Genomic DNA, 23,064 nt, shown 5'->3' on the forward strand with positions numbered 1-23,064 from the left:
GGGGCACACCACTTAAAAGAGTTGCATGCGTAATGGGAGTTGTAAGCTAAAAAGAAGAGTTGCAGAAGTATTGCACGGTAACAAAAGAGTTGTACGTTAAAAATGATAGAAAATGTCTGCAAAAGACTTGTATATTCGAGAATATAAAAAAGAGTTGCACGCTGAAGTAATTCCAATGTTTTTCAAGCGATTACTTGAACTTAGTAATTACTAACTAATTACTAACAGCTTCAATTGTTCAAATCAATAAACTTCGAGCAAAAGTGCTTCGAGTGACTCTACAGTACTCTATTAAGAATACTCATCATGTCTGAAGTTCGTCGATAAAATGTTTTATTTTTGACAAAATTAAGCAAATGAGTTTTACCGATCATCATTGTAAGTAATGCCCTTATCGATAGAAACCTTATTGGTGCATACCATGGACTACTTTTATCAGAACTCAGAAACATCGATGTCGGTAGCACAATAATTCTTTATCGGTAAAGTTTAATGTGTGTTACCGTCGAGATGATGTAATTTTCAACGGTTCTGTATTTGCTAAAAAAGTTTAATTTGATGCCAAATTTTTGCCACATTTTGTTGATTTTCTTTACATTTTTTGACACAAAACTGGTAACTTTGGGTTTTACTGTTTTCGGGACAAATTTAACATTTTTTAGAGTTTTGAAAGTCATCGACCCAGTCAACAAAGTGTTTTAAAGATTTGATATTTTGGCCGGACCCTGGACCCTATTCACACTATTCCTCATTTTTTAAATGCTACTATTCACGGAGTGTCCAGCCCGTGATTTTGGAACAAAATTGGAAGATCTCTCAGCGAATTCAAATTTTGCGCCAAAATATCATACACTGGGAATCACTTAATTGAGTGGGAACATAGAAGACTTTTAAAACTTTAATAAATCTAAAATTGAGTTTTCTAAAGGTAATCAAACTATAAATAAGAAAGGAGTTGCAAATGAACTGCAAGAGTTGCAAATCGATTGGTTTGCCCCTCAAGTTCATCTTACACTCACAACATATGAGTATATAACTTAAAATAACAACCGCATGTGTATGATATGATATGATATGATGAAGATGATACATATTTTATTTGAAATGGCCGGTAATGTAATAAAATTATATTCATATAACATATAATGGGACCACATAAATACTGTCCAATTATCTGTACATATAGTCAGGTTTCCGAACCTTATAACATAGTAATTATATTTTGTGAATGTGTTCTTTTTTCGATATATATCGATGTAAGAGATATGGGATATACGCACCGGAGAGGATATTGCATTAATATTTCAAAGATTTGAATAAAAGCATATCTCAAACAATTGAAATATGATTATATGACCCGAGACAAGTATATACTAAAACATAAAAAGTTAACACAAGAAGAAGAACAAAACAGTTGAGAGAGGAATAAGGTATAACAGCCCCAATATTGTGTAGCCATTCATTGGCAATGTCCGATGTTCGTTTTTCTTTCATTTTAATACATTTTTTTTGTCTTTGAATGCAGATAAATAAATTTTAAATTTAAATGTAGCGTCGTTGGTTGATGTTCTTTTTTTCCCTTTGCCAAGCTGTGTGTCTTATTCTGTAATTGGTTATTAAAAAAAAGCGCCATATTTTCAAATTGGAAAATATTTTATATTGTTGAAACATCTGCTGTCGTCCATTTATATAAATATTTTTTAAAACTTATAATTTATATTTATTCAGTTCAGACAAATATATATATATATGTAGAACTGTGTGTGCACGTAACATACAAAGCAATATTTCCTCTTCGTCCAATATACCTGTAAATGGTCAAAACAAGAAATAATAATAAATATTGGATTTTCATATTGGACAATGAATAATTGTACAGCCATACGTAACAATATAAATAATAATAGCGAAAAGAATAAAAATCGAATCCAATTTGAACAAAAAAAAAACTTTGGGTTTTTTCTTTCTCTTTAAACATAATGATAACAAGCTGAAGTCAAAAAAGTCTTACTCGGCTGTTCACATAAACCATTTATTATTTGGCTTTGCTTGGTTGTGTGGTTCAAAATCCTTTTGGTAGCTTTTTTGTGCGCTATAATCAAAATATAAATGTGTAAGCGAAGTATTTCTATAAATAGCTGTACATTGTCAAAAGAAAATCATAAATAATGAATATGTAGTTCAATCAGTTTTTCGGAGGTTATTATGTGATAAATTAATTATATGGAGAAACTGAAGCATGTTTCAAAGCAACGAAGCACAAGAATGTTTCGTCTTCTTTTCTTTTCAGATTTTTTTTTTTGTAAATTTAATTCATGGGAACAAATTTGTCTGGGCAGTGAATATGATTTTATAAATTCTTATGGAGAACAGTCGATAATTGGATGAGAATGTCAATAAATTTATAAATAGAAGCACATTATTGAAGAAGAAATTCTAGTTCTCGAGTTCTTTTTCTACCAAATTAGGTGGTGTTGGATAGACGTAAATGTTCTTCGGTAGCTATTCAAAACTTTGGTCTGCGATTATGAGTACTCAACTCCTTTCTTATTTTATACAAATATTTTCTAAAACTTATTCCACCGATTCCACCAATCTTTCCTAAAATTGCTGAAGAAATGTTTTTTCCAGCCCATAATGACCTGAACAATCAACTAATTATAATAACAAAACCGTTTGCTCAGCCATAATAATGCAACAAAGTATGTCCTAAGCTTCACATAAAACTAAAGTCAATTATCACAATAATTCATTAGCACACCCAGCAAACAAACAAGCAATTACAAGTGATACACTTGATTGTCGAGAGTTAAACGCTTCTTTTTATCACAATTTTTTAGCGTCTTTTGTGGCTTTTAATTAATATCAATTATGATATTGCATGCATGCCCGTACACAAATGACGTTACGGCCGTCATCTTGAGAAGATTGAAATTGACATAATGACCATTATGCGGTGCTAATTATTTATTGAGTGGTTAGACTTGTTTAGAGAAACCATTAATTGACGAGTTTTGATTTTTTTCTAGTATCAATAACTGTTTTGCCGTTTGATGGATAAGTTGTACAAAAGGTTAAAGGTTCAGAAAAAAAATTCTAGGAAACTTTCTAGGGGACTGCAGCCATCGGACATCCTTAATTTTCCGTTACATCTCTTGCATAAACAGCTTTAGATTTTTCAAGATATTTTTTTTTTGCTGTGACTTAGATAAGAGAAATCAATCAGAAATCAGCAAGAAATCACATAATATTATCGGGTCTAGTACCTCTTTCGATAAAATAGTTTTCAATCTGTTAATTTCGAATCTTTTACTTCAATTGTTTGTACATGTATGTTTCTATATAAGTCCGCACTAAGAGCTTGACTTTTTTGCATTCGATGAATTCTTTGAAGCTTCTTTACGTAGTGACGTTGCAACATCATTTTCGGGGAAATCAAGAACTTCCAGAAAATTTTCAAGGAATCGATTTCTTGAGAACAGGCGCGCCATTGTTGAATGAATCTGTTTACTGATCTTAAGACGTTGAAAATCATAAAAATCTCAATATGAATGAAGAGCTAAAGATATTGTCGTTAAACAGAAAACAAACAAAATTTCGTTCGATCAAATTTTATATACAAACGGAAAAGAATTCGGTTTTGTCAGCAGACTCGGTGAATTGCGGAAAAGGAAAAGTTTATTTTGTAAAACAATTAATTTTTTGTTCGATTACTTTTTGGTTAATATTTCCCGATACATTAAATTAGACTCAATCAACATAAAAATGGAAGTTCCAACCTTCGAAGCATTCATATCACGAACATAATTATCAGTTCTGTTACTTCTTTTGATCTGAGTATTTTCAAAACTTCAAAAGACAATCTTGTACTTCAATTGTTTTTTAATAAATCTTTCTATATAAGATCGTACTAGCCAGGATCACTTCTATTATTTTTGTCATCGCAGTCGATAGCAGATGACACCGCTGCTTTAATGTATAAAATCGCTGGATAATAAAGCATTCGTAGTCGCAATCCATAATTTCTTACCACAAACTTCTCCGCCATCGAACCGCATGTTAAAACATTTCCGAAAAGACACTTCTATTACTTTAGCTACATTCAATTTAGAATTGATAAAGTGTTAAATATAACGGCCGTTACAATTACAATGTCCATTTAGTTTATATCCAGTCAGCTATTTGCAATTCACGACTCCAATCGATTTCCTATCAATATCCAATTAAAATATTTCACTAAATTCCTGTACAAACCGATATTTATGTATGTAAGTATATGCACGGCATTAATATCTTAATTCCATTATACGAATAAAATGATAATAATGAGTGATATCTCAATTTAGAATTTCATGCAAAATATGTGCCACATGTCTTGGAAGTGGAAAATGTTTTATTTTTATGGTAACAGAATTTGTATGCGCTTTGTATATTGTATGTATACACCTATCCCAAGCATACAATTTAAACAGAGTCATAGTAAATACACAATGTACATTAAACAATTTTATTAATTATTTTATTAAAAGGAAAACATGAAATTTTATATTTTCAATTTCAGTTATAAATATAGAATTATAAATGATAATGGTCGCATATGTTTCGTATAAATGAAGTCAATATATTCTTTTTTGTTTGCTTAAGACATTGTCGAAGACAACTCAACGTTCAGTCCTCTTTTTCCATTCCAATTCCTTCGTTTTTAATAGCTTTTCTGATAACATAATTTATATTTTTCATTTATTATTAATGCAACACATGAGGAAGTGTTGCATTAGTACCTCTTACCGATGGATGTTGTTGTAATGTTGTTTTTGATTTTTATTGGGAAAGATTATTAGAATGTGAGGGTACTTTTGAGTTATAATTATGTCGCTTGAATTTTCATGTCTTTTTACAGTTTTGGTTGTTATTGCTCACAGCACATAAAAATTGATTATCTTCGTCGTTTTGAAATGCTACTGGAAGTGAACATTAAAAAACGCATTCGTTTAGGTAAATACAGACTACAAATACTGTACTATTACCGAAGCGAAGGATCAGAAGAGGTCAAAGAAGCATTCATAGATTGTGGAATTTGTTCATGTGTCGTCCGTTGACAAAAAATTTATCGCAAACAGTTTCGAGTGTATTTTGATTTTTGTTTTTGTATGTTGTCATACCTTGCTGTCAAATTCAAGATTTTATTTAATTGACTAGTTACGCAGATTGTTCCGTTGAAAAACACTTCACCTAGCACAAGTTAAAGATCTTGAACATATAATTAACATTGACAATGCAGGAACTAATGTTGAGATTTGTTCACTGTTTCAGAAAGAACAAAGAAACTGCTGACGTTTCTATTGTTCCAGGGGGGGGGGGTGAAAATTCAAGAAATCTGCTGACGTGATTTGTGGATGTCCCCTAATACGTGCAACATATAGAACTTTATTTCAAATCCCACCAAAACACTGCAGCGAATAGATTCTTCTGGTTTTCCATAACTAATTAAAGAGCGATGCTTATCACAGGGCGACGATATTTTATAGATTACTTCTTCAATCCTTTTTGTTATTTAATGTACCAAGCGTAGCTTGGCGTTATTGACAATAAATTATTGCATTTTATGAGAGTCCAGGCACACATATTTTGATACGTCAAGTAATGTTTCCTTGAAACTCAAATTTGGCGCCGAAATCCAATCGACTATGATTGAATCAAAACGAAATATCTGAAAGGAATTGTAGATAAGGTCTACCCGTATCTGGTTTTAACCTGAGACAGATTTAGTGTATTAAACCTTACGGTATATGACCAGTAATTATACAGTTCAAGTTCAGGTCGTCTGATCATGTTCCCAAGAGATGACAAACAGGTCAGGGTTCCATGAAACTGAATGCAGTTTTTCATAGCAAATTCAGAAATAAATCTGTAATCTAGATAACAGCGACTCTGATGGAATTCTGCAAAAAATGCAACCATTTATTCTTCCACTTTGGTATTATACCTCCCGCATGTATATTACGACACAAAAAATAAGTTTCATTTCCCAACGTCGTCAAAAAGACAATGACAATCAATCATCAGCCATCATCTTCACATTGATTTAATTTAAACTCTTGTAAGAAGAAACACTTTTCTAAACATAAAATCCCAACTTTTGTTTATTTAAAGAATTTAATTCCGAAAAGTTAACTCAATCAAAGACAACACACTCGACTCACAAAATTGTACATTATGGGAGAATGTTGACAAAAACCTATTTTCTCAACTGATTCGTTACAATAGATTATGTTGACATTAACTTTTTTTTTCTTCTCTCCAACATCTTGAAGTGGCTATTCGCCACCACACCTTCATACTCCAGTAAGATCAAGTGGCGTCATTAGTGTTAATTCCTAGTATAATAACATCTTTAACCGATTTACCTGACACTTTTTACTCACTCAAAAATAAAATAAATTTCAATTCGTTACAGAAGATCTTTTTTTGTGATCTTAACAGGAAAAAAAAAGAAGAAGAGAAGACTGGGTGACTGTGTAACATTTCATCGTCATAAAGTGTAAAGAGACATGAAAAGTGCAAGTCATCTTCGTGTATCAATTCATTCTTCAATTACGTTTTTTTTTGTTTCGTAAATTCACCTACGCAAACAATCATTTTCTGTAATGTAAAACAATCATCACAGCAAATATTGATTTCAGTTGTTGTAAACCAAAGCACATTGTTCGCTTGTTGTAAATACAATATGTGTGTACAACAATGCACTGAATTTAAATTGCTACTTGTCCAGCACTAGCATATTCCTCTTGATGGCAACGGTCATCAACGGTCGTGTTGTACCCTTAAGCGATTACAAATTTTATATTTGAAAACTGCTAAGTGATCGAACGAATGGCTGTATATGTGTGTAGTACACTCGTTACAAAAATATAATTCTTTCATGCATTTTAAACGGCACATGATATATAGCCATACCCATATAGCCATGGAACTGGACATTCTCAAAGTCACTAAAAACTAATCAAATTAAAGTTTTTCAATTTTATCCGAACTCTTTAACATATTTGTTGTATTCGTTCAAGTTGAGATTTGACTTTATAATAAAGAAAAAATTTTATTTGCTTGTTTTATCGTTTATTAGATGTGGCTTTGGCTGCCTGGAGCTATTTCTTAAAAAACCATTAACTTAAGACGTGTTGTCGCCTTAATCTGTTTTTTTTTCTCCTTTGCTTCAACTGATCGTCGGTTTTTTTTTTTCATTTATGCCCGTGTTGAGAAGAATTTTATTTACTCTTTGGTTGTGGTCGTAAACAAAATGATTTTTTTTTATAATTTTCTGTAAATAATTTGTAGTGAATTCTTTATGTTTGATCGTAACCTTGAAACAATAAATTTGTGATTATGTCGATTATGATTTTATAGGATGATTTTAATGGCCATTTAAATTGTTTGTGACGCTAAAGCACAGTTTCTTGTTCTCGATCGCATTGATGTTAAATTGTTGTTTTCTCAACTCGGTGACGAAAAGTAAAACTTTCGTTGGCCTTTTTTTAAGAAAAACTTTGTATACAACTCGGTGATAAATGGTCACACAAATGGCCGGGTCTTGATTGACAATCTAAACTACGTCTAGTGCCTAAAATATGTGTCCGTTTACAACAGAGAGAAGAAAATTGGAAATTACATCGAGAGCGACGTTTTTCACATATGTGCTTAGTGTCTCCAAGAAACAAAAACAAAGGTGACCGTTTGGGGTGGAAACTTTCTATTTTCTCCTGTGTCAAAACAAGAGCGAAGAAAACCGACATTTTCTCCCCGAAATGTCATTAAAGAAGTAAAAAATTTCTTCTTTCTCACTTGTCAAAACAGGTGAAAAGAAAATAGAAATCTTCTCATCCGAACTGTCATTAGACAAAGCGTCAACAAAATGTGTTTTCGTAAGGTCTTATGAGTAGAGAGAATAAGGTTAATCACACCGCAAAGAAATAGTAATTTATGCAACTCATAATTGCATAAATCATTGTATGAGTCTCGGTGTAGAATACTTTATTAGTCCTACAATGTCCTGCGGTCTCATGTCATAATTATACATCTAGAGCCTAACAAAGTACTTTGAACTCGATGTCATAAATAAACATTACGCAACAAGTTGTGAAAAGTTATAGATTTTGTCATTAGATGCGAAGTTAAACACATCGTGTAACAAAAACGACATGGTAACGTTCACTTTTCGCAGCGCCGTTGCAGAAAACTGTTTTCGCAACATGTTGGTGCTGCATAAAACGTTTTGTCCTTTTTGCCACTAGTGATAAAAGGTACATCAATATGCCATTGAAACAATGCATGAAAAGGTGAACAGTTTGCAACGGAATTACATACAAGGAATCATCATGACTCGGTTGCATGAATAACTATTTGTCATTATTGAGAATTTATGGACAAACATTAAAAGATTCCTTCAACCAATCGCGGTAAAGTAAATTGTCTTTGTGCTGGACTATACCTGATAAAACAAAACTAAATTTTCTATAAAATTTTCACAATTAGAGCAAAGAAAATTAAAAAAAAAAACACTAAAACTCGTTACCTTCCAAAGAATTTTAATTTTGTCTCGGTTTTTTATCCTTGTTAATGTTGGATGGCCTAATTGGATAGCATACGACACAGTTGTTTAACTAAAGAAATGAATTCCCAAGTCCCAAGATTTTTTTTATATCAATCGTGACGAATCGACAACGAATAACATCCAATCCAAAAAATAAACAATGTAGAAAGATACTGCCAACAATAACAACAACAAAAAACTGTTAAATACATTTAATCAACAGAAGGGATGATTTGCACTTTACACGCTTCTTACTAATTTCGGAGAAAAACCCACACAATTTTTACTCCCTTTTTATTCCAAAAATGTCTCATTCCTGTATCCAAAACAAAAATCATTATCGACGCAACATATGTCGTATTTCCGACACACATCTTTTATTGGACTGTTTGTTCAATAATTTAATTTCATCCAAACAAATTTCTTTTTGAAAAATAGGTCGACGAAAAATTAAGAATTTTTTCTTTTTTTGACTCGGTACCGGATATGAACGATAATGAGGCCACTTTTCTTTTGAAATTACATAAAACGTCACTTTTACTCGGAGCGTTCGTCGAAAATTTTTGTTTTACACAGGAAGTTCATTTATCGGCTAAGTGAAATATATTTCCATGCACATAAAACGTACTTACAGTTCAAAATATTGCCAAAAAGTTTTTTTTTCTTTTGGCTTATACATAAAATGATAAATGGCTATTCATGCAGCACATGAAACAAAGCGAAAAGGAGAAGGAAGAAGAAGAGAAAAAAAACACCCCCGAACAATTAGAATTGTTTGCAATCATTTATCGTAATAAATGTGAAATGCGTAGACGTTGGATCTTGATATGAGCTGGAGTGAATGTATACGTATAAATCCATTTTAAATAAATTGCAAGAAAAACACTCCGACTCTCACTCCGCGCATAACAACCGAACAATATATCGTTTAATTGCGGTATACAATACGTCCCCGTCCACTCTTGTAATAATTATTTTTATTTGCTGTTTTGTTTTTAGAAATGTTATTCCCTTTTTCATTCATTTTTCGTTCATATTCATATTCGGTGTAACGTATAAATGACCATAAAAATGTAATGACAAGTTGCATGTTCTTAAAAAAAACCAACCGGAGAACACTTTTAAAACTACAATAATGGTATAAATGCCATAAAATGTGCGGTGGTGGTATATAGTATATAATATGATGTATACTGTGAAATTGGAAGTTAAATTTATAATTTTTGTGTTGTCGTAGTCACATGTAATGTGGAAGTTGTTGTACATATATATATATATATGTTTTAGCGTATATACGTTGGTGGCTTGAGAGAGTAATTCATATAATGAAAACTATGAATGAGCTGAGCATCTATACATAGTGTTTTACCATCTAAATAACATGAAATTGTGAAGTTGTTGAACGACTGTGGCAAGTTGATGAAATTTGATCATGTTTTCTGCAGCTATGGTTACTCTTATAAATGTGTACGTAGTGCACAGAACGAAAGGGGTTTTATATTAATGGAACACTAGTCAAGTTGATATATTCTCAAAATATAATATCCCATGAGATGGTTCGGCTGTAATTGAATCAGTTATTAGGAATCGACAAACAATGATAATGAAAACCATCCACCTTGAACTTTATTTTATCTGTGAAAGGGGAGAACAAGTAAAGTGATCCCCACACATCATATCAGTCAATCAGACTGCACAAAGCGAAATAAATTTTAACCGAAAATTTTTCCCATTTTTTTTCCAGAAATTCAACAGACCATCATGAATGCCGATTCACAGCAAATTATTCAACCAACCACAAAGCAAACAACGCATCAAATAAATGAATAAACACTTGGAACCACTATCAGCGGAACAGCAGCAAAGCTATCAACAACTATTGGAATTACACAATACGAATCGCTCGCTTAGCAACTTTTTAACATTACAAAAACAGATGGTGATGTCACCAAGCCGACGTTCGTCACCACCAAGACTGGCTGCTCATCCCATGAACATGCATTTGGGCCTAGCCCACACCCAAATGCAACTACAATCGCAAATGCACCAAAAGCTTGCAGCTGGACTACCGCCAAATCATTTAAACAATTTCTTCAAAAGCCCGTCATCGTCGCCCAGCAATAGCAACATCACGAATACGAGTTCAACGTCAAGCATGGTGTCAGCATTGGCCAACTCTTCGAGTCCGCTGAATCACTTGCAAAATATGCAACCGTTCGATTTTCGTCGGCTTGGTGCTGCGGCTGCTGGATTCGGTGCGTTTCCGCCGAGTCATCAGCATCCTCGACTGAGTCCTGAACTAGAACGACACCATTTACAGCAACAAATTGCGGCTGCTCAAGCTCGACGGCGAATGTCCGAAAGTGCATCAAATGAAAAGCAAAGCAATCAAGCTGGTCTAATGAACATGGCGATGGCAGGTCACCATCTACCATTTCATTTGCCTCCACAACCCAACAACATTTCACCGTCATTCAATCCGTTAGCAGCGAGTCTTATGGCTTCGTCTTTCTCCAACCTGATGAACAACTCGAATTCATCGAAGAATAAATCGCCAGTTGAACCTAAGAAAGAACCAAATAACCGCAATCGTGACGAATCATCCATTCAAAATGCATTGAATTTGAGCCGAGATGGTAGAGATTCACGGAGTCGAAGTCCGAAAGCGATGCACGGTCATATGCAACGACTACCGTCGACTCCGACAATGCAATCACCACCATCATCGATTCGAAAATCACATTCACCGGCGAAGAGACAATGGGGATCAGTGCCACTTAATCTTGGCGTGAGTATAAATTACTTTGTTTCTCTAATGCTACATGCACTGACCACTTACCATCGACCAACCGAGAGCTAAGGGAAATTTTTTCCTTTTGTATTTCAGACGCAGTTCATAAATCCAGCAACCGGCAAGAAGCGAGTTCAATGCAACGTTTGTCTGAAAACTTTTTGTGATAAAGGAGCATTAAAAATACATTTCTCGGCGGTACATCTGCGTGAAATGCATAAGTGTACCGTCGACGGTTGCAGTATGATGTTCAGCTCAAGACGATCCCGGAATCGTCACAGTGCCAACCCGAATCCGAAACTTCATTCGCCGCATTTGCGAAGAAAAATATCACCACACGATGGTCGCAGTGCACAGCCGCATCCGTTATTACTACAACCACCGCCTGGTATGATGCCTGCCGGAATGAATTCAATGCATCCGTTCAATCCGTTCCCATTGCTCACTCCGCCACCAGATTCCCGGCATTCGGGCTTATCGGGCATGGACTACAAACATGGAGGCGATCTGATGGCTCACGGTAAATACAACCACGACGATCACATGAAAGCAATGTCTGAGGGAAGTAGCATACACGAGGATGACGACGACGATGAGGAAGGAATTGTGGTGGTCGGTGACGAAGATGATCACGACGATTTGGATGATAGCAAGGAGAAATCGGATTGTTTCGACACATATCGATCGCATCGTTTGAACAGCGATAATCAGCCAACTGACTTTAGTATCGCGAGAAATTTCCCGAAAAAGTCGTCGTCGGATGCTGATGATGTGAATAGCGGCTCAGATACGAATGAAGACTCACTCAGCGTCACCGATTCCCACAGTCTAAAGGACGATCTGAATAATTCCTTGCGGACAATCAATAAGAGAAAGCGAAAAAGTTTGAATCCAATTCGATTTGCTGTGCCGCTGATGAGCACAATGGACAGTATGTCAGAAGACAACGATTCGACGGATATGAGCTACAACTCTCAACCTGTGCAAGACCAGCCCGAACCACTCATCAAACGACCCAAATCCGTTGAACCACCGAATGGATCGAAGACAACCTCACCTCCACCATTCTCCGCGGTAAACCTATCTGTTCACAATCACAAACACGATGAACGACCAGTTATCAAATCCGAACCAGTTGCAATTAAAGAAGAGAAAAAGGACACGTGTGACGAACAACCAGAAAATCTGACTCTGGATTTGTCGTGCAAGAAAGGCACAGCCACCGATATGGACGAAATGCCGGCGAATGAAAACAATAACGAAATCGTTGCAAAGTCTGAGAAAATGTTCGGACAAACGTCAGAAATCAAACGTGAAATTGTCGACTATGAACCAGTGAAAAAGTACGATGAGTCCGATATGTCGATAGGTGCGTTGAGACGATTGGAAAACTTGTCGCAAAATCGTATCAACGATCTGATAATGACTAGAAACAACCTGCTGGGAAATCAATTTTCGAACCTAGGATTCATGATGAATGCCACACCACCGAGTCCGGCAAGATCGCATACGTTGTCACCGACAAATAATGACCCAAATCCCGACAACGATTCAGAATGTGATGACGAAGATTACGAAAACGGATTGTATATCGACGGAATGGATGTTCCGATTGACAAGGACAATCCAAGGAAATGTGCAGCATGCGGCAAAGTCTTCCAGAATCACTTCGGTGTTAAAACTCATTATCAAAATGTTCATTTGAAATTGTTGCATAAATGCAATGTTGACGGATGCAACGCTGCGTTTCCCAGTAAGCGTAGTCGTGACCGGCACAGTGCTAACTTGAATCTGCACAGAAAATTGCTCTCAACATCGTCCGATCGACTGGATGAACCACCACCACCGGACAAATCATTCACATCATTACCGAACACTTTGCAAACGGAATTTCTCGCTCGTCTCTACGCCGATTCGCAGCGACTTCCGTTCAGTTTAGAGGCTTTCAAAAACAATTTCCCCGAAATGAATCCATTCGCCAGTGGCCTATTGAATGGCAGCGATAGTCGATTTCCTGCCGCTGGCCACCATCCACCGAATCCATTCTTATTTCCTCCGCTGGGCGGTCTACCCGGATTTCCGAATTTCAGCACATTTGCTCCGCATCTACTACCTCATCCCCTAAACGGCTTCTCGGCACTGAACAATCGACGCCACTCGTCCGATTCCCATTCGCCAATATCGGCATGCTCACCGCCGAATAGCACGCACGTATCATCGCCAATATCTCAACATCACGACGACGAACGAACAACGCCCATTGACGATAAATCCTGTGTTCGACGCACCCCGGACGGATTGTCGTGACCGTACAAAACGAATCCGTTTGTACGCTTTTCACCCGAATGGTGAAACGGAGCAATTTGGTGGTAAGTTTCTCATTTGTTGTGTTTTAGGTGATCTCAAAATTGAAGAAAACTGAACATTTTATTGAGTGTGTGAACACTACTGTTGCGATAAACGGTGCCCAGTGATAAACAAAAAAAAAGAGAAAGAAGAATTACTAAGAGAATATGCTATTCAGTCTCCTTTTCTTTAAGTATAAATAATTTAGTGATTGTAAACAACTCGTATCAGTAAAATTAAAGTTTAAAGTAAAAATAATTAAAAACAAAAAATAAATGAAAAAAAAAACAAACAAACAAACGCAAGTTAATTAAATAAAGTGCAATATAATTCACAATCTATCGTCTCGTTCTATATAATTCTCTCTACTTATTAAATTAGGTTTAATTTATTATACGTAACTGTAAGCTTGTGTATACATGAACAATAAGAAGAGGAATAATAATCGTAAGAAGAAGAAGAAGAATAAAAGAAAACAATAAAACAAAAGGAAAAGTGTAACATAATTTATATGAATATGGTAGGTAAATCAAAAATGGCTCTCTTGCTCTCAAACTCGTAGATTATATATATAAATACAAAGTTAAAATCAGTGAAAATATAGGGACACATTTTTCAGAGCCAAGACAAAAAATGCGCGAAAATACAATCGACCGATCGATTTTATGAAGTACTAGATTAATCTAAAAAATAGTTCAGCAATTTCTCTTTACATTTTAAAATACACGCATGATTAAACCACCTTTTCAGAGCTTTAAGCTCTGGACAATGTCGATCCTAGTTTTAGATGTCAGGTGAATCATTTCATACAGTAATTTCGACAATTCAAATTATTTAAATTCTCTAAAAAATCTAAATTTTTTGATTTTTGATAATTTTTCCAGAACTTTTTCGATATTCAGAAAATTTTAATTTTCGAAAATAGTCTCTGTTTTACTAAAATACGGTTTCGCTTTGATATATGGGGTACATTAGACGGGCCCTTACGATTAAAGAGTTGTGTTAATCGCAGCAGAAGGTCTGGTCAGAGTTGGATCGGCTATCCGAAAAACCGAAAATTTCGGTTCGGTTTGAACCGAACCGAATACTTTGGTTTTGTCGTAAAACAATATGAAATGAAGGCAGACTCGTCAAAATTGATTGATTTCATTATGAACTAAACAAAAAGAAGTAAATGGAGCAATTGCATGCGATTTTTGTGAGAAAACGAATTTGACAAGAACTTATGAGATTTTCAATTCTCAATAAAAGTATCATGCAATTGCTCCATTTACTTCTTTTTGGTTAGTTCATAATGAAATCAATCAATTTTGACGAGTCTGCCTTCATTTCATATTGTTTTACGACAAAACCAAAGTATTCGGTTCGGTTCAATCCGAACCGAAATTCTCGGTTCGGGTTAATCCGAACCGAAATTCTCGGTTCGGGTTAATCCGAACCGAAATTTTCGGTTTTTCGGATAACCGATCCAACTCTGGACGGTCTGGTGCCTCTTTTGAAGCCGATTACTATGTGAAATTTCGTTATGTTTCGGAGAACTAGTTCTGAAATTGAACAACATTGTTTTTACAGTACTGCATTCTTTGAAAGGAACGCAATGGGTAAAACTTTTCTGGGCTGCCTAAAGTACGTTCGAAATTAATTGTGGTCTGGATGTTTAGTCTTGCATTTTTTTCCTCCTGTCAAGTTGATATCTAGTGTTTGTTTCGGTTTATTTCACAATTGTAAATATATTTGAAGAGACTTGCATACAAGTAGCGTAGGCGTAAAGACATGAGCGACATATAAGCTGTACTTTTCCGGATTGACGTTTTATGAGCCTGTGATTGACAATGTAACAATATTGAGAGGTGTGGCCCCACTTAGTTGAAATTTCGTATTTTATTTTCAATGAGATCTTTGTATCAGAATCCTTTTTAAAAATTTAAACCTGCAATACAGACCGAAAAATCGTTTGCTTTCAATAAAAAATAGAATTCTTTGCGTCAGTGCTGAGCACTAATGTAAGCATTTTAGTTGAGCATTCATTCCATACCTGCTCAATAGAAATTTCATCGAATTTTTCGTCTGAAAGGCAACATACTTTTCAAGTTAAGAGGAATGGATGTTTTGTTGAAAAGCCAACATTTTTGTAGGCAACAAATGTGCAAATGTGCACTTAAGACGACAATAACCACCATAAATGTGTTAGCTTTCAAATTGATTTTTTCGTGACAGTTTGACCATCTCTGAGAAAACTCGGCAGTTTATGCAAAATTAGGCAAATTGTTGACTTTTCTCAGAACAAAGAAATAAATTTTTATTGAAAGCGAACACATTTGTGGTGGTTATTGTCTTCTTAAATTTAAAAAAGGAACGGAAAATACCAAAGACTCCAATTTCACTTAAGTATCCATGTCTCTTAAGTGGTTTTTCTTCTGTATATATCGGTTGATTGTGTTTTCGAGCGATTTGGATGCTTTTATAATAATTGATAACTAAAAGCAAAACTTTTTTCAATGTGATGAGGCTACAAATTGATACATTTACAATAATTCGGTTGAATTTTTGTTATTTGTTTTAATTTTAAGACGAACAAGTAAGAAAGATAAAAAAAATGTAAATGTTGGTTTGGGGACGACAACAAAAAAACGGAAGCAGAAAGAATTTATTAAATTTTAATTGTAAATTATTTTCAATTCTATGTATACGAACAAAAAACAAACAAAGTTTATTAAAAACAAAACAAAAAGTTGATTAGCAAAATTTTAAACAAAAAACTATAAAATCAAATAATAATTTATAGAAAAAGAAATGAGATGAAAAAATCGACAGACTGATCTTACTGAATATATCAATAACAATTCTATTCAATAACAAAAGAAAAAACTATTTAAAAGAAAGGGAAAATTGTAAATTACAAAAAAAAACCAACTGCTTGATATTCAAAAATGTTTTCAAAAACCAAAACTTGTGCATAAAATTACCATCACCCAGTATGAAAAATCTATCAATAAATATAAACAAAGAAACAAACAAAAAAACAATTTATTAAATTTCACTATTATTGCTAAACAATATTGTTCGTAAGTTTAATATCAAATTCATAAAGTAAAATTTAACGAAACCAGTTTTACGATTACACACAAATACTCCTCTAAAAACCATGAAAACCTGTACATCAGAAAGTCTATAAAAAATCAATTAAATGAAAATGTACGCTCTGTAATAACTATTGGCTCTTGAGAAATAATAAATTAAATTTAAACAACAAAAAAAAACAACAAAAATTGTTCGCTCTTTCAATTTTTAATTGATTTTCAGGTGCATGATTTGACATAAGAAAAACATGTCACGACGACGTCTTATACACACAGCTATTTAATATAAAAATGTCTTCAAAAGGTATTGCATCGAACGAAAACGGTCTCTTTTACCATTTTATGTTCTTTAACGATAATGGTCAAATGAATTAAAGATGCTTGACTATATATACAAGAGAATATATAACCGTCAACATCATCCAACAAACGGCAACAATATTTTTTTTTTTAAACAACAACATAAAAGCGTACAAAAATAACGACATAAAAACATTTAGCTGCCATATTGTTTGGCCGACAGTCAATATTAAAAATGTACCTTAAGGTTGCACACATATAATTAAGAGTCCCATGTCAGATCAGAAGACACTTTAATTTTGCTGGAGCAAAAGGCATTTAAAAATGATGAACAGAACGGAAAAAATAAATATTGTCTGTGTTGCATTAAAGAACACTCTGAGAACACGGCCAAGAAGACACAATATTAAAGTTTTTATTTCTTTCCTTTTTTATTTTAGTTCTTCTGCAGTTTTTCTAAAATTCATTTTTCACATTCGTTTCGTGCTTTGCTTTTTTTAATAACATTATAACCATCGACTTTTCATTCCTTTGTTTTAACAAGAGTGGGAGGAGTTCTATAGCTGCGACGCCCCATATATATATTCTACGAGAACCTCTTTCGTTCACATGAAAACGAGAACCTAAAACATTTTTGTCCGAAATAACCGAAAGAACAACTGTGTGTTATATATGTGTACAAATATGCGGACAATAATATCATGCAAAAATGCATGAAACTTTGATATTGCACCGAAGCGATATATTGCTTAACCATGGTACAATATTGCGCTCGATAAATAATATCTCTCGTGAGCCCATTGTTGTTGTGTGCTTATTTTATGCTCACTTTTTATTTTCTCACTCACATGGAGTGTTATTGTGTGTACTGGGACGGAGTTTTATAAGAAAAATAAATAAATGTCCACTGAGTGTCTGGTGGTTTCTACACATTTTCTTTACCGATTCAGTGCACACAATTCAGATTGAGACAGTTAATGTAAAATTGAGTAAAAAAATGTGCTCTCTGTCCTGAGCTTGGAATACAACATTACATTACCGGTTTATGCTGTCTGTTTACTTTTGAGAGAATATGTGCGATTTGGAAGATTTAATGGAATTAATGCTCTCCAATTTACCTAAAAAACATCATTGCAACTGGTGCAAGTTCATGTAGCAATAGCAATGAAAAGCAAATAGATTATATGCATCCCAATCGTCAAATATATAAATATCACATCTTTAAGATTGTAGTCTGGTTAATAAGTAATGGCTAGCCGTTTACGAAAGAGTAAGTTGAAAATTGTTGAAAAAGGGAAATTTTAGAGAAGAATTACTTGGAAAGGATAGCGTTACAGTCCCTGGAAATATTGTTATAAAGTACGAGAGTTCGTTCGATTTCAAAAGTTTATTGGTTCAATCAGCTGATTTTAGGTAAAGCTAAAATTGCTGCAAATATTCTGTGAATATTTTCATGATTCATGAATCATGAAGACTGCAATGAAAGAGATTTGGAGCTCGTCAATACTGTCACAATTTCATAACTGTTTTCTTTGCCAATCACAAAATGAAAAGTCAAACGGCGAGAAAAGTGGCAAAGGTTATATAGAAAACAAGTAAAAGATTTCTCTCAATTCAGTTTCATATCGTTCCGTTCTAGTTTGAATAATAAAAGTTTAAAAGCGGACACTGGTATTTAGTTGAACATTATAAGTGATCTAATTTACGGGAAACCGAGTCTGTTACTTCGAAAAATGTAAAAACAGAAATTACAACAGATCGATAAAAAACTTTTATTTCAATAGTTTTAACACACATTTTGCTATATAAAACTCAATTACCCAGAGTTCATCGCTTATTTTCGTCGCGTCGATGCCGATAACAGGTGAGTAAAGTTCCATATAAATTATAAGGTTAGCTATCTTCGCTATTAATGCAGCAGCCACGGAAGTGCCTGTGTCCATGAAAGGTGCACGGGATGTCTTGGGTGATTTGGATAGCCCTTGTTACACTGAAAAAGAGAAGTTGAAATCCTCTGAACAAAATATTTTTATGGATGTAATCGATAGTGAATTAAATTTCCTAAACCCTAGAAGTTTTTTCAAATTTTTTTGACAACACAGGGTGGTCCAAAAATGTGGTCAAAGTGAAGAATTATTTTGAAACATCTAATTTTTCACTGTTTTTATCATAAACTGGGCTCAAAATAAGTTTTTATATTCTGTGTGGTTCAAGAGTTTTTTGTTCCACACGACCCACAGCGCTTTGAAAGCTAATTTAATATCCATGTCCTGCTGCCCTCTCATTCAATTTAGTCGAAGCTATCAGTTTCACTTGAGACAATACAAAATTATTTATCTAATTCACAGAGATCAAACCTCACAAGAAAAACAGAATTGGTTGACACTTGCACAACAATGATAATAAATAAAAGAAATGTCATACACCAAGTGTGTGTTCGTCGAAAGGCGACTATCGCAATTCTTTTCAGATGTCTGTTCTAACTGAACTTTCCATAATCACCTCGGTATGTTGTCCACTAAAATGTCGTTACATTTTCATATTGTAGAACGTAGACTATTAACAATCCTAAAAATGTTTTATTCTTCGGTTAGTTCTTAGGAATTTTGTATTTTGTCCTTCATTAGGCATATGAGAACATAAAACATCACCAGCGGACTTGATTTGTAGAATAAATTTCGCACACTATTGATACATAAGATAAGAACTAAGATAGAAGAATTCTATATGTGCACAGTAGAGTCAACTCTACAATTAAGTAACGCGTCAGAATTAGTAAAAGAAGCACCAAAACTAATTGATCAATTACAAACAGAACCTGACTTGTAACACTTTGCATTTGAATCGCTTGGTATTTATGTAGTTGGTACAGTAAATATTCAACCGAAAAATGTGTATGTATTGTCTCGAATGAAATTGATAGCTTCGACTAAATTGAATGAGAGGGCAGCAGGGCATGGTTACTAAATAAGCTTTCAAAGCGCTGTGGATCGTGTGGAACCAGAAAAACTCTTGAACCACACAGAATATAAAATCTGAGCCCAGTTTATTGGAAACAATGAGTTTATGTTTAGATAATGTTCTCCGATATTGTTGCCCGGAAAATTCTCTATACCATTTTTCAAATGTCTAAAGGCACTGAAGGTTACCGGGTGGTCCTGAACAATGGTTATGTTGCGTCCATAGAGAAATAATGATAGCTATTTTTAACCAAATTTGTCGCAGAAATGTTGAAGATTGGCGATGGAATTATATTTTTTATGATTTTTTAAGTTTAACATGGTGTTCAGGGTATTTGAGAAAGAAGATTTCACTAGGAAAATATCAAGTGCGGCCACTATTTTGATACATATATTGACATTTAGAAGTAAGCAAAATTCCAAGTTATCAATAAGTTATCGAACATCTAACAATTAGAAATATGGCTACAAGCACTTGGATAATACAGGATGGATCACAATGTTTGTGAAAGACAGAAGAATATGAACTTAGTCCGAAGCTGAGTCTATTACGAACTATTACGAATATTAGTAGTTTCATTCTTGAATCTTTAAGCGTCTAAGACAACTTACAGGGTAATCTGAAAAAAATTATGAACAATATTTTTCATTGGCTACTTCCATGGCTACTGGACTATATGACTAAATTTCAAAAAAAGTTCTTTAAATTATAATAGGTTGACAATATTCGTTATTGATTAACCTAGGGTTACAATATCCTTCTTTACATACTCACGTATGTGAGAGTATGGAATATTTTGACATCTTCTACTAATGTGAAATCGATTAAAAGTTGTAAAATAATTTTGAGTCAACTGCCCATACACCTGATCCTTTTCTACAAAGCCAACCCAGAGACATAAGTCATTTCTTATTAGTCTGTATTAAGCTCTTCAGAATTTAGTTGAAAGCTTTCAATAGCTTACTAAAGTTCATCAAGCACAGTTTTATGTAAAGGAGGAGATGGGCTTATGGGAACGAATATTCTTTTTGATGGTGTTTTGGGATCGTAATGGGAAAACATGAGCAGATAATTCCACAGTCTAATCGCGGTAGAGATAAAGTTTTCATATACCTTGCAACAGTGCCGTCTTTAACTTTTATGCGCCAAGCCGACAAATGGTGACAAAAACCGATTTGTGGAGTGATGGCAGAATTGCTGATAGCTCCAGTGAACACTGAACATAAAAGAACCTACAGAACTGGAGGAGGTTTAACGTTAATTGCAGTTTTTAATTAACCTGGAAACTGGAATCTTTTCATAAAAAAAAAATTGTAGATATTGACAATGAACTGGCCACAACGTGATAGCGTAAAAATAATTCTGAATATCCAAACACTCATAATATAATGCATGTTTGCGGGCAACCAGCAAAGAAGAATATAAATCAGTTAATTACATTTTGTTAACATTGAGTTCCATCTGCTTTCCCATTGATCACACCACACAATGAATAACATTTCAGTACAAAAAAAAATGTTGTACATTACGCAAAACCATCAAAGTCAAAATGGTCAAGTGAATTTTTATCCCTTACACTGCTTTTTATTTCCAATGCAAATTAACATAATATCATCGTTCCCTTTAGCATGTTGCCCTTTTGATTATCATACATATTCCAATCGAGCTTAATGTACTATCCCTTTCAAGTAGGAACGTATAATTTCTATTGCTCTCTTCAATTTTTTTTTTATTTTTAAAATAAATTAAAAACTCTGCACATGCTTCCATACTTGTAACTATACATCCAGTCATTCAGAGCTGTACCCATCATTCTTTGCATGCACACCATGATTGAAATGTTTTCGCATGTCCTTTTTATTTCTATACTTGCAATGGTTTTTATTATTTGCGCTGAAAGGGCATCCCATTCAAAGGATGTGAATGGTTTTTGTTTGTGTTCAAAGCAGTGCAAAGAAAATTTTCGGTGAAAAAAAATTCTTTGAACATGGCAATTACTGTTGGATTTTATTATATTAGCTTAATATATTTAGATGAAAAAGAAAAATTTCAATTCGCTGAGATGCAACATCGCTTTACAGTATCGAAGCACGCTATTATCTACACACAACAGGAATACATGAAACTGAATTGAGCCAGATTTGATGCGAAATATATTTGTAATAGAAATCTCATGTCCAGGAGAGAGATTACGGCATCAGTTCTCTATTCTACCGATAGAGTACGATTCATTATTTCACTAAAAGATGTCACTGCAACAAAGGCAATATCAGCAGAAATATAATTAATTTCTCGACTGATGTAAGTCAAACAAAATGTTATCGTATTTGCCCATGAACAGTGACTATGGATTCCATAGTATGGAACAGTAATCAGTTTTTAAATGGGCCCCATATCGACTTTGCGATAAGAGTATTATAAAAGGATGACACGATAGGAATCCGTTTTTTCAAACCCTTGTTTCCAAGAAAATATAGGGCCAACTGAAAAACTAATTACTGTTCCAGAGTCCTGAGTCCATGTGCTATACGATGGCATTTTATTTGACTAAAATCCGTTGATTATTATCTCTGTTGACATTGTTGCTGCGACATCTTTCAGTGAAATAGTGAATCGTACTCAATCGATAGAGTTGACATAGGATAGAGGAAAGAGAACTAATGTCGTAATCCCTCTCCAGAAGTCCAGGAGATTCACTCGTTTCAAGTTGTTTGAGATATTTTTCTGTTAATATCCAAACGATGCTCAAATAATTGTAAAATTGGAAATCAATTTCCCGGCAGAAATATAAGAACCAAAATGCAAGTCAAATGGCTTGAAACGAAATGAAACGTCTTCTTTTCAAAGAATATAGAAAATATCAACCCGAAAAATTATATTTTTCTATTTCAATTTAATTTCTGTTAAAGTACTTTCACAAGAAATTTGAATTCTACCACCACATAACACACCATGATTTGTGAACTATTTACCCATTTCGTCTCATTTCCTAAAGTTCT

General features: G+C 34.1%; 1 protein-coding gene across 2 annotated transcripts in view; it reads left to right on the top strand.

The window, feature by feature from the left end:
- Positions 1-14,225, top strand: part of LOC119077594 (zinc finger protein basonuclin-2) — a 160,152-nt gene extending 145,927 nt beyond the window's left edge. For both annotated transcript variants that reach the window (XM_037184803.1, XM_037184802.1), the window contains 2 exons: positions 10,332-11,375; positions 11,475-14,225. In XM_037184803.1, coding sequence (XP_037040698.1) covers positions 10,410-11,375; positions 11,475-13,685 — 3,177 coding nt within the window. In that variant the 5' untranslated portion in view covers positions 10,332-10,409 and the 3' untranslated portion in view covers positions 13,686-14,225. The remainder of the gene's footprint in view (positions 1-10,331; positions 11,376-11,474) is intronic.
- Positions 14,226-23,064: the final 8,839 nt, after the last annotated feature.

The sequence above is a fragment of the Bradysia coprophila genome, unplaced genomic scaffold, assembly GCF_014529535.1.
Source record: "Bradysia coprophila strain Holo2 unplaced genomic scaffold, BU_Bcop_v1 contig_24, whole genome shotgun sequence".
Taxonomy (NCBI): Eukaryota; Metazoa; Arthropoda; class Insecta; order Diptera; family Sciaridae; genus Bradysia; species Bradysia coprophila.